The sequence below is a fragment of the Radiomyces spectabilis genome (assembly GCF_025331425.1).
Source record: "Radiomyces spectabilis strain NRRL 2753 chromosome Unknown BYT42scaffold_1, whole genome shotgun sequence".
NCBI classification, from domain to species: domain Eukaryota; kingdom Fungi; phylum Mucoromycota; class Mucoromycetes; order Mucorales; family Radiomycetaceae; genus Radiomyces; species Radiomyces spectabilis.
The window spans coordinates 2,003,410-2,016,322 of record NW_026251926.1 but is presented as its reverse complement, the minus strand read 5'-3'; the positions used below and the strand labels follow the sequence as shown (position 1 = coordinate 2,016,322).

At 44.9% G+C, this 12,913-nt stretch overlaps 6 protein-coding genes across 6 annotated transcripts; 4 read left to right on the top strand and 2 right to left on the bottom strand.

Moving 5' to 3' along the window:
• The first annotated feature begins 330 nt into the window (after positions 1 to 330).
• On the top strand, positions 331 to 1,439 carry BYT42DRAFT_552963 (uncharacterized protein). The gene has a single exon (XM_051566432.1). The coding sequence runs from the start codon at positions 402 to 404 to the stop codon at positions 1,416 to 1,418; it is 1,017 nt and encodes a 338-aa protein (XP_051428521.1). The 5' UTR covers positions 331 to 401; the 3' UTR covers positions 1,419 to 1,439.
• Positions 1,440 to 3,292: 1,853 nt separating this feature from the next.
• BYT42DRAFT_552961 (uncharacterized protein) lies at positions 3,293 to 4,083 on the top strand (the record flags this gene model as incomplete). Its single annotated transcript, XM_051566431.1, is given in 2 exon segments — positions 3,293 to 3,857; positions 3,869 to 4,083. Coding segments are annotated over 2 exon segments (771 nt in total), but the record flags the coding sequence as incomplete, so codon positions are not given.
• Positions 4,084 to 4,771: 688 nt separating this feature from the next.
• Positions 4,772 to 7,265, bottom strand: BYT42DRAFT_552959 (major facilitator superfamily domain-containing protein). Its single transcript, XM_051566430.1, has 9 exons — positions 7,069 to 7,265; positions 6,945 to 6,986; positions 6,777 to 6,870; positions 6,539 to 6,687; positions 6,322 to 6,457; positions 5,837 to 6,259; positions 5,363 to 5,767; positions 5,212 to 5,269; positions 4,772 to 5,138 (listed from the first exon to the last, which is right to left on the bottom strand). Exons 1-9 carry the CDS (start codon positions 7,132 to 7,134, stop codon positions 4,943 to 4,945), a joined length of 1,569 nt encoding a protein of 522 aa, XP_051428519.1. The 5' UTR covers positions 7,135 to 7,265; the 3' UTR covers positions 4,772 to 4,942.
• A 921-nt stretch (positions 7,266 to 8,186) lies between these two features.
• BYT42DRAFT_26721 (uncharacterized protein) lies at positions 8,187 to 9,231 on the top strand. The gene is made up of 4 exons (XM_051562782.1): positions 8,187 to 8,315; positions 8,373 to 8,598; positions 8,712 to 9,004; positions 9,085 to 9,231. The coding sequence occupies exons 2-4, from the start codon at positions 8,421 to 8,423 to the stop codon at positions 9,097 to 9,099; spliced, it is 486 nt and encodes a 161-aa protein (XP_051428518.1). The 5' UTR covers positions 8,187 to 8,315; positions 8,373 to 8,420; the 3' UTR covers positions 9,100 to 9,231.
• An 871-nt stretch (positions 9,232 to 10,102) lies between these two features.
• BYT42DRAFT_552950 (uncharacterized protein) lies at positions 10,103 to 10,973 on the top strand. The gene is made up of 2 exons (XM_051566429.1): positions 10,103 to 10,872; positions 10,934 to 10,973. The coding sequence occupies exon 1, from the start codon at positions 10,264 to 10,266 to the stop codon at positions 10,519 to 10,521; it is 258 nt and encodes an 85-aa protein (XP_051428517.1). The 5' UTR covers positions 10,103 to 10,263; the 3' UTR covers positions 10,522 to 10,872; positions 10,934 to 10,973.
• Positions 10,974 to 12,524, bottom strand: BYT42DRAFT_552948 (ubiquitin carboxyl-terminal hydrolase). The gene is made up of 6 exons (XM_051566428.1): positions 12,434 to 12,524; positions 12,273 to 12,366; positions 11,983 to 12,211; positions 11,721 to 11,919; positions 11,391 to 11,656; positions 10,974 to 11,314 (listed from the first exon to the last, which is right to left on the bottom strand). The coding sequence occupies exons 1-6, from the start codon at positions 12,474 to 12,476 to the stop codon at positions 11,180 to 11,182; spliced, it is 966 nt and encodes a 321-aa protein (XP_051428516.1). The 5' UTR covers positions 12,477 to 12,524; the 3' UTR covers positions 10,974 to 11,179.
• Positions 12,525 to 12,913: the final 389 nt, after the last annotated feature.

The following is a 12,913-nucleotide window of genomic DNA, read 5'->3' as shown; positions in this document are numbered from 1 at the left end:
ACCGTCATTGGACGAATCAAAGCCATCGGCGGCATCCGCGCCAAGGATTATCAACACCCTCCCTATGACGTCGATTAAACGGAAGGCCCCTATCACGCTTTCTTCTGAGGCTCTGAAGCGAAATAAGCAACTGGACAAATAAACAATCAGAAAAAAAAGAGCGCTGGCACCAAACCTACTTTAGTATTGCCTTTTTAGGAAATCCAAATGAAATTTTGCCAATGGGGAATGTTTTTTATGAAACCAAGCCCAAAAGAATCTCCTAAGCTCCGGTTTCAATAAAGGAGCATTTTGATTATGTTGCCATTTTTTTCTTCCATTTCTCTCTTATTTTTTTATATTTTTTAAGTTCGGTGAAAGTCTCTTTTCAACTTACTTTTTAACTCTGCAAACAAAAAAAAATGTCCGCTGCCACAAAGATGGATCAAGTAACAACTGCTACTGGAAAGCCTGGACCCCAACAGGCAAGTGCCACCAAAAATCAGCCTGACCCCACAGGTACACCCCAGGTAGCCAATGGCACGTCCGGAGGTAATGGCAAGAAGAAGAAGAAAAATAAAAAGAAAAACAAGAAAGGAGGTGCAGCCGCAGCGGCGGCAGCAGCCACCACTACAACACCGTCACCAGCAGAAGAGGACAGTACGCCGGCCAATGATACAGATACGCCTACCCCACCTGTTACTACCTCCGACACACCCGTTGCTACGGCTAAGCCTGGAGATCAGTCCGCTCCCCAGTCAACGGCAACAGCCACGGATACCTCGGAAAATGTTGTACCAGCCACATCCGTTCAGGATCAGGTGGTGCCAAAGCCGACGGTTGAAACGAGTTTGCCAGAACACAAATCCTTGTCCGACATGAGTGAACCAATTCAGGCCGCCATCACCTCTGCCATTCGCTCCCCTAGTATTGGTCTGTGCGACATCATTGCCAAGCAAAAGGCGGCAACGGCGTCTCAAGCCGCCGCCGCACCCACCACGCCAACCAAACCGTTTGAGAAATTGTCCAACGTACCACAAGCAACCGGATCGCAGATGCCAGAAGGAGCAGTAAAGGCTGGCATTGCAAGTGTGGTCAATGCAGCCGCCGTTGATACCGGAGCCATTGTGAAAAAGGGCAATGCAGAAGCCGCAGCAGTCGCACCAATGAACGAAGAAAGGTCCAAGCCCTTGCCTAAACCGGATTCCTCACTCCCAGAGGGTACAAGCAAAGGAGTTGTGACTCCTCCTGATGGTGCCAATGATCCCACTATCCACAAGCCTTTACCCACAGCTGCAACATCCACTACTTCCCAGGGCGTGCCTGCTGTGAACTCGGAACCTCAGCCAAAAGACGCTCCCACAAAAGACACACCGCAACAACCCAGCAGTCCTAAGCGCAGTGCTACAAGTAAGCTGAAGAAGTGCATCATTTTGTAATTAGAAATAGACTTATTTTCGAATAATAAACAGAGATCTTCCTCTATCTTGAAAAAGAAATCATTGAACTTGTGATACGGAACACTTGGAGTTGAATGACGTGTGTAAAAAACAAAACGTAGTACCAATATAAATATTGCCTGTCTCGGAAGCTGGATGGTGTTGCTCCCGCGTGATACCTGTTGCAAAAACTATAAGAAGGACCTGGCCAGTGCGCACTGGGTACCTACAGTTCACTTTTCTGCGTTATTGACCCACCTTTTCTTTGAACTACTACCAATGAATTACAACGCCAGTAACAACGGATGGTCCTACCCCCCTGGCATCACGGTTTCCCAGGGATGCTACAAGAATGGTAAAAAACAACTCAAGAAAAAAAAGAAGACACCTGCACGGCCCCAGTACCAATACCAGGTTTTTCTCGGCGGAGGAAATATCATCATTACCACGGTGCCCTGTTAGGATGGTCCCAAGTTGCCCATTATTCCTTTTCCCCAGTTTGCATTCCAAAGATCCTTCCCAGTATTCCTTACTCATTTACCAAATAGTGAGAAATTCCAATGTTTATATCTTTTCATCAATACAACCTTTGCCGTCATCGACAAAAGCATTGTTTTATTCCCACTTATTTCTTCAAATCTTTAAATTATTCTTCTGTTATAATGTTTTTAAATGAGTACAAAGTATGTCTACTTGCTAAATAGATTACATCTTTGAGATAAATACAAATTGAAAGATGACTGCTTAATACAGTCCATCCATGCTATAATTTACATCCAAATAATAAGGATATGTCATTCGACATAAATAAAGTTACTATAAATTTTAAAATCTCTTACTATAATTACTATTTATCTTTTTAAAAGAGGAATTGTAGGTAGAGACATTTAAACGCGTCGAGCGATAGTTTGGTCATTTGTTGAGGTGCTGTCGACCACCACTTGTCCTCTGGCGGCAGCCACTTCGTAATCCATGGAGTCCAGGCGTTTACTGCTGTAACATGTAACAGCACCCACAACGGTCAGGAACAAAAAGCTAATATTAACGCGTATGGGGAAAGGGATCCAATGAGCTGCCAGAGATTTGGAAAACAAAAGAAATCAATTATAAGAAAAAATGTCTGATTGGTGTGAGCATCATATGATATAATACGTACGAAGACCAAATGATACCACAGCTGGCAGGACCAAATACACGCCTGCCACTAGCACAACCTATAAATCTTAAGAGCAACCATCAGTATCATTACGTCCATCTTTCGTCATTACAATCTGTTGGGGAGGGGGCGGTGGAGAGACGGAAGGGAAGAGTTATACTCTTTACATTGAGAGAACTCATTCACGGTACCAAGCATCCATGGGCGAGGCGGCATTGTTGGTCAAGATGGTACAAGCAGTAAAGGGAATCGTGTGACATATCGTTTTGATGGCAACGGTTACCAACAGGCCCACCCAGACCCACAGTTTCGTATCAAGCTGTCCATTCAAATCAGGAATGTTGTAGAATAGGCGCACAGAACTTTGTCCGAAATAAAGGAAAATAAGGATGAACAGTACGGCGCAGAACAATCGCCTCAAACCGAATCGCTTCGTCAGATATGATAAGGCAATAATACGATTTGAGCAAGCAATGTGACCACACCGCAGAAAGCCAAGGCAGTTCCAATTTCGTCGGAATCAAAGCCAAGCCCACCCGACCTTCTCAAATTGGCCGTCCAAATAGGGAACAACTCTGAAGAAACACATATGCTTTTAGATTAAGGGTCCATTGTAATTTTTTTTTTGCCACATCTAGTGATTTATCATCGTAAAAAATTGCTTGGTAAAAATAAGCGGCAGCAGCCACCATTTACAACGCCATTACCAGCATAAGAGGACAGTACGCCGGCTAACGATACAGATACGCCTACCCCACCTGTTACTACCTCCAACACACCCGTTGCTACGGCTAACTCTAAAGACCAATGCGCTCCCCAGTCAACGGCAACAGCCACGGATACCTCGGAAAATGTTGCACCAGCCACATCCGCTCAGGATCAGGTGGTGCCAAAGCCGACGGTTGTAGCGAGTTTGCCAGAACACAAATCCTTGTCCGACATGAGTGAACCAATTCAGGCCGCCATCACCTCTGCCATTCGCTCCCCTAGTATTGGTCTGTGCGACATCGTTGCCAAGCAAAAGGCGGCAACGGCGTCTCAAGCCGCCGCCGCACCCACCACGCCAACCAAACCGTCTGAGAAGCTGTCCAACGTACCACAAGCAACCGGATCGCAGATGCCAGAAGTAGCGGTAAAGGATGGCATTGCAAGTGTGGTCAATGCAGCCGCCGTTGATACCGCAGCCATAGTGAAAAAGGGCAAGACAGAAGACGCAGCAGTCGCACCAATGAACGAAGAAAGGTCCAAGCCCTTGCCTAAACCGGATTCCTCACTCCCAGAGGGTACAAGTAAGGAGTTGTGACACCTCATGATGGTGCCAATGATCCCACTATCCAAAAGCCTTTACCCACAGCCGCAACATCCACTACTTCCCAGGGCGTGCCTGCTGTGAACTCGGAACCTCAGCCAAAAGACGCTCCCACAAAAGACACACCGCAACAACCCAGCAGTCCTAAGCGCAGTGCTACAAGTAAGCTGAAGAAGTGCATCATTTTGTGATTAGAAATAAACAGAGATCTTCCTCATCTTAAAGTAGAAAACATTGAGGTTTGTGATACTGTACCGAACAGTTGGTGTTAAATGACGTGTGTGGAAAATCAACAATGTAGTACCAATATAAAAACTTGCCTGTCTCGGAAGCTGGATGCCGTTGCTGCCGCATGATACCTGCTGTGAAAACTAGAAAAAGGACCTGGCCAATGCGCAGTGGTACGTGCAGTTCACTTTCCTATTTGCTTTATTGACACACATTTTGAACTACCATGAATTACAGCGAATGACCGTATCCCCCAGGCTTCACGTTCTTAGGGATGCTGCATGGATTGCAAAAAGCAGCAGGAGAAAAAGAAGAAGACACCTGCGCGGCCCCAATACCAATATCAGGTCTTTCTCGGCGGAGGAAGCATTATCGTTAACACGGTGCCCTGCGGATGGTCCCAAGGTGCCCATTAGAAGGATATGAATAGTAATTATAGTAAGAGATCTTAAATTTCACAGTATCTTTACTTATAAGGATTGTCGAATGACATATCCTTATTATTTGTATGTAAACTATAGCATGGATGGACTGTATTAAGCAGTCATCTTTCAATTTGTATTTATCTCAAAGATGTAATCTATCTAGCAAGTAGACATACTTCGTACTCATTTAAAAACATTATAACAGAAGAATAATTTAAAGATTTGAAGAAATAAGTGGCAATAAAAAACAATGCTTTTGTCGATGACGGCAAAGGTTGTATTGATGAAAAGATATAAACATTGGAATTTCTCACTATTTGGTAAATGAGCAAGGAATACTGGGAAGAATCTTTGGAATGCAAACTGGGGAAAAGGAAAAAAAAAGGGAATTGTAGGGTAGGGACATTTAAACGCGTCGAGCAATAGTTTCGTCACTTGTGGAGGTACTGTCGACCACCACTTCTTCTCTGGCGGCAGCCACTTCGTAATCCATGGAGTCCAGGCGTTTACTGCTGTAAAATGTAACAGCACCCACAACGGTCAGGAACAAAAAGCTAATATTAACGCGAATGGGGAAAGGGATCCAATGAGCTGCCAAGGATCTGGAAAAGAAAAGAAATCAACTATAAGCAAAAATGTCTGATCGGTGTGAGCATCATATAATATAATACGTACGAAGACCAAATGATACCACAGCTGGCAGGACCAAATGCACGCATGCCACTAGCACAGCCTATAAATTTTAAGATCAACCATCAGTATCATTACGTCCATCTTTCGTCATTACGACCCGTTGGGGGGGGGGAGGAAGAGAGGTATTCCTTACATTGGGAGAAACCATTCACGGTACCAAGCGCATCCATACGCGGGGCGGCATTGTTGGTCAAGATGGTACAAGCAGTAAAGGCAATTGTGTGACATATCGTTTTGATGGCAACGGTTGCCAAGAGGCCCACCCAGACCCACAGTTTCGTATCAAGCTGTCCATTCAAATCAGGAATGTTGTAGAATAGGCGCACAGAACTTTGTCCGAGATAAAGGAAAATAAGGATGAACAGTACGGCGCGGAATAATCGCATCAAACCGAATCGCTTCGTCAGATAAGGTAATAAAACGATTTGAGCAAACAGTGTGACCACACCGCAGAAAGCCAAGGCAGTTCCAATTTCGTCGGAATCAAAGCCAAGCCCACCCGACCTTCTCAAACTGGCCGTCCAAATAGGGAACAATTCTAGGGAGCACATATATTTTACGATAAGGGTCCATTGCAATTCTTTTTTTGCCACATCTAGTGACTTACCATCGTAGAAAATCGCTTGGTAAGAGAACAGCCCATAAGTTACACAGATGGCCAGAACAGCTGGTGTGAGTGACTCGCGCAAAGTTGGCGGGGTTGATTGGCTGCCACATAAAGTTGGTGTAGGGGAATTGTCTCGATGTGAACTGTGACTGAACGTATCGTAACCTGGCTTGTGATGATTTTCTATCAATAAGGTATTCTCTTCCGTCACATCCGATGCGCCCACGACCACCACTTCTTCTTTTTTGATGCATTTGGCCAACGTTTCCTCCAGGTAAAACATGCCGAAGACCAGACCAAAAGCGCAAATAACGGCCGAAATGAAGCAAGGCAGAAAGTAGGGATATTCTGTAAGAAAATCGGTGAGAAATCCCCCACGTCCAAAAATGGCCGGGTAATGTTCCACAGGCTTTGAGAGGAAACCTGGATGAAAAACGATTTGATGGTAAGCATGGATCAAACGGAGCGATGCGTCATCAAGTTACCTCCTAACATTGGCCCAATGATACTGCCAAGACCGAACATCAATGGCAGTAAAGAAAAGGCACGCGCCCGTTGATGGGGCGCATGCTGCATCGTGAGCTCCGAAACCATACTTTTAAGTACACCGATATTGCCATTCTGGAAAAAGTGCGGATTAAAAAATCTGAAGTGGTCATTTGAATCCCCGCCAACCTCATTTAATATTTTGGCATGACTTACGAGCAAACCGCACAAGCTGCGAGATAGGAGAGCCCACACGTATGATTTTGATAAACCGAACAGTAGAATGCTCAAAATGGTACCAACGAGTCCCATGAGAATGACCGGTCGTCGTCCAATGCGATCTGACAGCATACCCCAATGAATGCCTGTTGACAAACCCCGTCGCAAATGCAATGATTTGGTTTAGATACACTGGATCAAAATATAAGATAAGGCAGTCATCGATGGAACTTACCCGTCAGCAATTGGGCCAATGCAAACGAGGATGTAACAAAGCCAACATAATAGCCTACTTCAGTCTCGTCTCCCACTTTAAAGTCCCGTACCATCTAAGACACCGTATCAGTTTGAGCTTATCGGCAGTCCACCGTTGCCTTAAAATAAAAAAGAACCGTCAACTTACCGATACAATAAACGGGAACAACACTGTAAAGCATATGGGTTCCTATAAAAAAAACATGTCTATATGAGTCATCGCATTCGCCTCCCCCTGAGCTTGAACTGCTGGCATTAGCATTGATCTGTACCGCAAATCGACATGCGCAAATAATGAAGAGTTGCCTGGCAGGCAAAGGTAGTTCTTTGGTTGCCATGTGCAATGAATCTTTTAGAAGAACAACTGTAGAAAAAAAAAGCTATCACTTGAAGTTGGGCAAATCTTTTTTATTTCAATAGTTTTCCGGTTTGTCCGTGCGTCGGAGCAAACAAACAGAAATAATAAAACAGCCCAAAGGATAAATCATCCCATTTGACCAATCATCATAATTCGTGCCTGGAGAACACTGCGGATTCATTTGTTCGCGTCAAAGTTATCCCGAATATATTTCTTTACAATGATCCCCGCCATCAAATGTCGCAGCCAAGTCGCAATTGATGTCGTTGTTCAATAGCATCAATTTCGTACCTTTTTAGAAATGAAAGTTTTAATATTATAAATAAAGTCGCTTAATTGGAAATTACGTCGTTCTTGGCACGAGAAAAAATTTATGCAATGAGAGCGGGTGCCTTTTCTGGCCAACAGTTGGGTATTCTCCTGGTATTCTCCAAATTTCACTCCAAATTCGTTCGAGAACAATGAATTTGCCAGCGCACGTCATCATTGACCACGCGTCACATTTTTCTCCTGCTTTATAAATCAACGCTTGCGTAAGCCTGTCCCTTCAACCGTTACAACAAACCTTAATGTCTATGCGTATCGTCCAACAAGAAGGAAGGCCGCTTGAATCACACAGTGACGTTAATGCAAGCAGAGGGATGCGAATTTGTTCGACGCTCTCTAGGTAGCGTTTCGGGATTGTGTGCTGTGGCTATGGGGCGCTGTCTTCCGTTGTGGAGAGCGAGTTTTATCCGAAGCGACTCAACCGTTCCAGACTCATCATTTTCGGAGTGCACCAAAGTGTTGGCTCTTTTTTTTTTGAAAGCCATGGCCCCAATGACTAGAGCAAGCATTTGCCGTATCCTAAACATCCAAATGACCAGCGAGAACCGAATTCTCGCGAAACAACAGGTCGACGCAACACCCTTCAAGTTGTGTTTGTCCCTGACACAGGTCCGCGCAGACCATTCTGCATGGGTAAACACGCCGTTACTTGCGACCCCTTATTCCTATCGAATACAGGGATACACCATCGCCCGAACCCGTGACCGGAAGCCTCGGATTCGGCGCTGATGTCAACAACAGAAGAAATCCAGAGATCCGCGTGGCAGCCAATAATGGAAGAACTCTAGGGATCCGTGACGCGGACAACAATGAAAGTTGATGAAGAGAACTTTGGTAAAAAAAATATGATTTTACTCGCATAGATGGTAAGGAACTGATCTATTTGCACAGCCATAACTCTTGGAAAGGAGGCGATTCTTCATTTTTTTTTCTCGTGTCATGTCCACGCAACGGCCAACGTCGAATGTTGACCACTATTACAACCAGCCAATGTCAAGCAAGGATCTTTTGGCGTCTTTGGAGCAGCATGTTCCCTTTGGAGTAAACAAGTGCTCTGCCCAGAAGATAAGCAATTGGCTGTCAAGTCTTCCACAATTTGATGTGGTAAAGAAGGTTAGCCAAGGGACGAACGTCATCCGCGGCAGAGATTTATGAATTTGCGCGATGAATTTATCGGTATGCGTTTTTGGAAACCATAAAGATAGCGATACTAATTTTTCTCTGGAATAGATCGGTTTTACTTGTGCAGGCAATGTCGTAGGAGAAATATTCAATTATCCATCGAGTATATCCGACATGACAATTCTGTCGACATTGGAAACGTTCGAAAAAGCAATGGCGTGGGAAACCGCAGGAAAGCGAGTGGATCTTCTGCAGAAGATGGATCGTCTTCGCGCAAAAATATTTTGCCGAAAAGTTTTCGTCAAATGCTGACGATCCACTGGTGGAACGTGACAAAACAACTCAAACCTTCCATGCAAGCCATCATTCAGAAGTTCCGGCATATCAATGGGGCTGCCAAGGTAAATGCGAACAGTAGTGGAAGACCACAACCAGTGAACGATCTTCTAATTTCCTTTTTTTTTTTTTTTACGCTTGAAAGGCCTCATGGCGATAATAGTACCAATTCTCGGTGGAAGGTAGCCATGCGATACTTTTCGCTAGATGAAGATATCAGTAACGTAGTGATGGAAGCTCGGCAAAGATCGATTGTTGGAAACCGAAAAGAAGAAGAATCTCGATGATAATCGGATCCTGTCGCTTAGCCATGTATTTGCAATTGCTCCAGAGCAAAAGGGTCCTGCACCCATCGCTCGTCAGTCCTCACTCGGAATAATCTACGATGTTCCATTGCAACCCGACAATGCCGCTCGTGTACCTATCACTGCTGAGGTCCTTGCGAAATGCCCCCGTTCCACTTGTCATTGGTAGCAACTGGTTGAACTGCACTCAGGCTCTCGTGAACTTCCTTGATCCAATCTGGCGTTCCACCAACTTCTCCGGTCCCAACGTCAAGGCTCATTGGCATTCCTTGCCTATGAGAGCGCGTCATTGGGTCGCTTCTTTGGACCAAGAGTACGGTGCTTTGACATCGACAGCGCCAAACAGAGCCATCAGTTACGTTTGCTGATGAAGCCGATGATCTAGCAGACACTGCTGTGAACGAGAACTCCAAGTACGATGCCGAGAATCTTACCACGCTGGCTTTACTACTCCTGGAATGCATCTCCATCTTACAGGATCTCCGCCCTTTCCTCGACCATATCTTCAACAAATGCGACTGGATCCAGGATCGCACGGATGCACTGTCAGCTTACGATTAACGCAGATGATCTGATGAAGTTGAAGCGCTTGTAGTCCGTGTGCAAGATGTGGCACTTGTGGTCCCTGCGGTAGTGTTTGAAAAACCATCAGTATATTCGGAACTATAAAGAAAATCTCAACTCAACTTATTGGTGACATCTGGCCGACTTGGTGCATCGCATTCGAACGACGACCTGGTGCTGCTCGCTGATTACACGGTGTCGTATAGATAGGGCTTATATGCCATTACATAAGAATTACCTCGGTTTAAGCAGATGAGAGACACTAGAGTAGTTACCCATTATTTGTATATAAATCCCGATACCAATTATTATCCTTGGACCAGATAGTATAGAGATCATCTCTTTCGAGAATAAACAAAAGTCTCATCGTACTCAATGTCTCTACCCATCTATACAACACTCGGTCTATCCTTTGATCTATTGGCGGTTGAGGTCAAACCGCCGAACAAACTGTCATGGTACCAACTCCAATCAGATTTGTCAAAGGTGGAAAGGAATTGAAAGGCATGGTCGACTGTCTTGTCAATGCCAATGTGAAGGATCCTGTGGTTTGTGGGATACTTGTCCAAGGATTCAACTGCGCAACTTATTGGCTGGAACTGAAATCTGACGGTGTGTATGTGTTGACTTGCCTGGGAAAATCTGCATTGCTACGATCGCCCATGGATCTCCCTCTTGTCCCCAGTATCGTCGAACATTGGATTCAACTATGATCTATTCTACCATGCACTTGTCAAAAATTGATGCACGTTCGTCGGAGGACTGACCAACTGACTTGGCTGTGACCGTCTTGCGATACATGTCAAGATCAATCATATTGTCATGGTTTTGTTAGTGAGATCATGTCGTCTCTTCAACATCCCCTTGTGTACATATTGATTTTCATATTTGTTATGATATTTTACTTTCATATAAGTATTCCACCATCTCTATAATAAATCAGTATCAGATTATCTTTGTGTCCCATCCACATCCTGTTCCTTGTTCCGTGTTCCTTGTCTTGCTCCCTCTTGTCTTGTCTCGTCCGTTCCTTCGGAAAGCACCTAACACCGTCCTGTTCTTGCCTGTTCTCCTGTTTTATCTGTTTTCACCCTGGTATCCTCTAAAACTTGCTCGTATCCTTACACAATATTCACGACATGCCTAGAGGCTCAGTAACATGCCTAGAGGCCCTTCAAGAAAAGTAATTCGCTCTCATTTTATGTTTTCCATATGTCAAAAAAAAAACGTGGTTTCCAAGCAAGCGACTTTGTTTCTAAAACCTACGCTAGAATCAGAGTAAAAAAACGTATTCAGGATATTTTTGCCGCGAACAAATGAATCCTGGTGTGATCCAGGCACGAATTATGGTGATGGGTCAAATGGGATGATTTATCGCTGCTGTTTTGTTGCCGCCTTTTTCTTGGCGTCTTTGACCAACGGTTCCAACTCCTTCCGCTCCGCCAAAATCCGCAGCATATTGTAAATCATAGGAATAAAGTTGTGCTTCCTTAACGAGTTTTCCCTCTAAAAAGAAGAATTGGTGAGCAACGTTCGAAATACATTGTGGCATGCAAAAAAGCAGTTGACGCCTAAAACTTACATGCCATCGTGCTCGCTTTTCTTTTTCCAATTGCAGTTTATGCTCAAGGAAGTTGCGTTCTGCATTTAACCGTTTTCGATCTTCACTGTCTCCGGGAAGGGAAAGCAAAAGAGCGTCAAACTCTTCCATTTGCTCTTCATACATCTCCAATCGGTCCTTGGTTAATGCCATGAGACTAAAATGAAGTTCAGCGGACCCATAACGCGCCATGCGACTTGATATCGCTTCATTTGCTTTTGATATCCAATCGTTGTCATGGCAGGCTCCTGTGAAACGAAAATATGAATAAATACATAGGGAAAGATCCAAAATCAAACAACGGAAGCGTACCGAGATTCACAGGTCCCTGACTAAGACCGTCTAATTCGTATAAAGCGCCATGGATGGGAAGATAAGCGATAAAATGGAATAAATCTTCGTCCTTATCCGATCGGGGATCGTGCATTTCATTCACAAACGGGTCGGACCGAGCAAAACTGTTGTGTACTGAGCGAATAAGATCACTATTCGAAATGGCGAGACCTTTCATCTATGGAAAAGAAGGCTGGTGAGCGTGGCGTTCGCGGGTTATGCGGAATGGCGGGAATCTTACATCTGGTGGAAAGTCGGCTGTGAATTCTTTGAAATTGCGCAACTCTGTACCGAGGTCGATATCGTCACGATTAAGCAAAATGGACAAAATGGCTTGTGTGGCGCAAGCATTGTTAATGACTTGATTGGCGAAAAAGACGTGATCGGTGGCATCGGTATTAGGAGTTGGGGCATCGGGTGCTGGTTCGTTTTTCTGCCATTTGAATAAGAAAATCAAACCGTACATTGGACTATCACGTTACTGTCAGCAAAAACAATTCCCCAGCACAGTCAATGTACAAAAGCATTTACTTGAGATCTTCCATGACGGACTGGTCGAGACTCCATATTTCTTCGACTTGAACGCCACGAACGCCCATGCCTTGGATGAGTTCCGTAAAGACACCTGAACGATACAAAGCGTTCAGTACAGCCTATTTTTATCCTCTTCTCTTCATTCTCGCAGATAGTACCAGGATCACTCTCAATGAGACACCAATTGCCAGCTTCAGCCATGATATGAAAAGAAAGTACAAAAATACAAAGAAAGAAAAAGGGTGGGAAACGTAAACTATGTCTGAATAATGCGGCAGGCACTCTGTGCCGCGCAACGTGTGAGGTCGGAACGCAGTCACAAATGAGGCACAGCATCACGGCCCTATAGCAATGGTGACCATTAGGATCGATCCCAACTCGCGATCTTTTGTACTTTATGAGCCGGCCGAAACGAAAACAAACCAAGGCCGCCCATGCTGAATTACCGGCCAAGCGGCTCCGAACACGGACGGCCAAGGTAGCTGCTAAGGCAGCCGTAACGAATCATGACTCGGACGAGAGTCAGGACAGTGGTGAAGAATGGCGCAGCGACAGTGACGACGAAACGCCGCAGCGTAAAAAAACGCGTCCACGTAAAAAGCGTGTGCCCATTCCACGCAGACAAATTCATCGGTAAG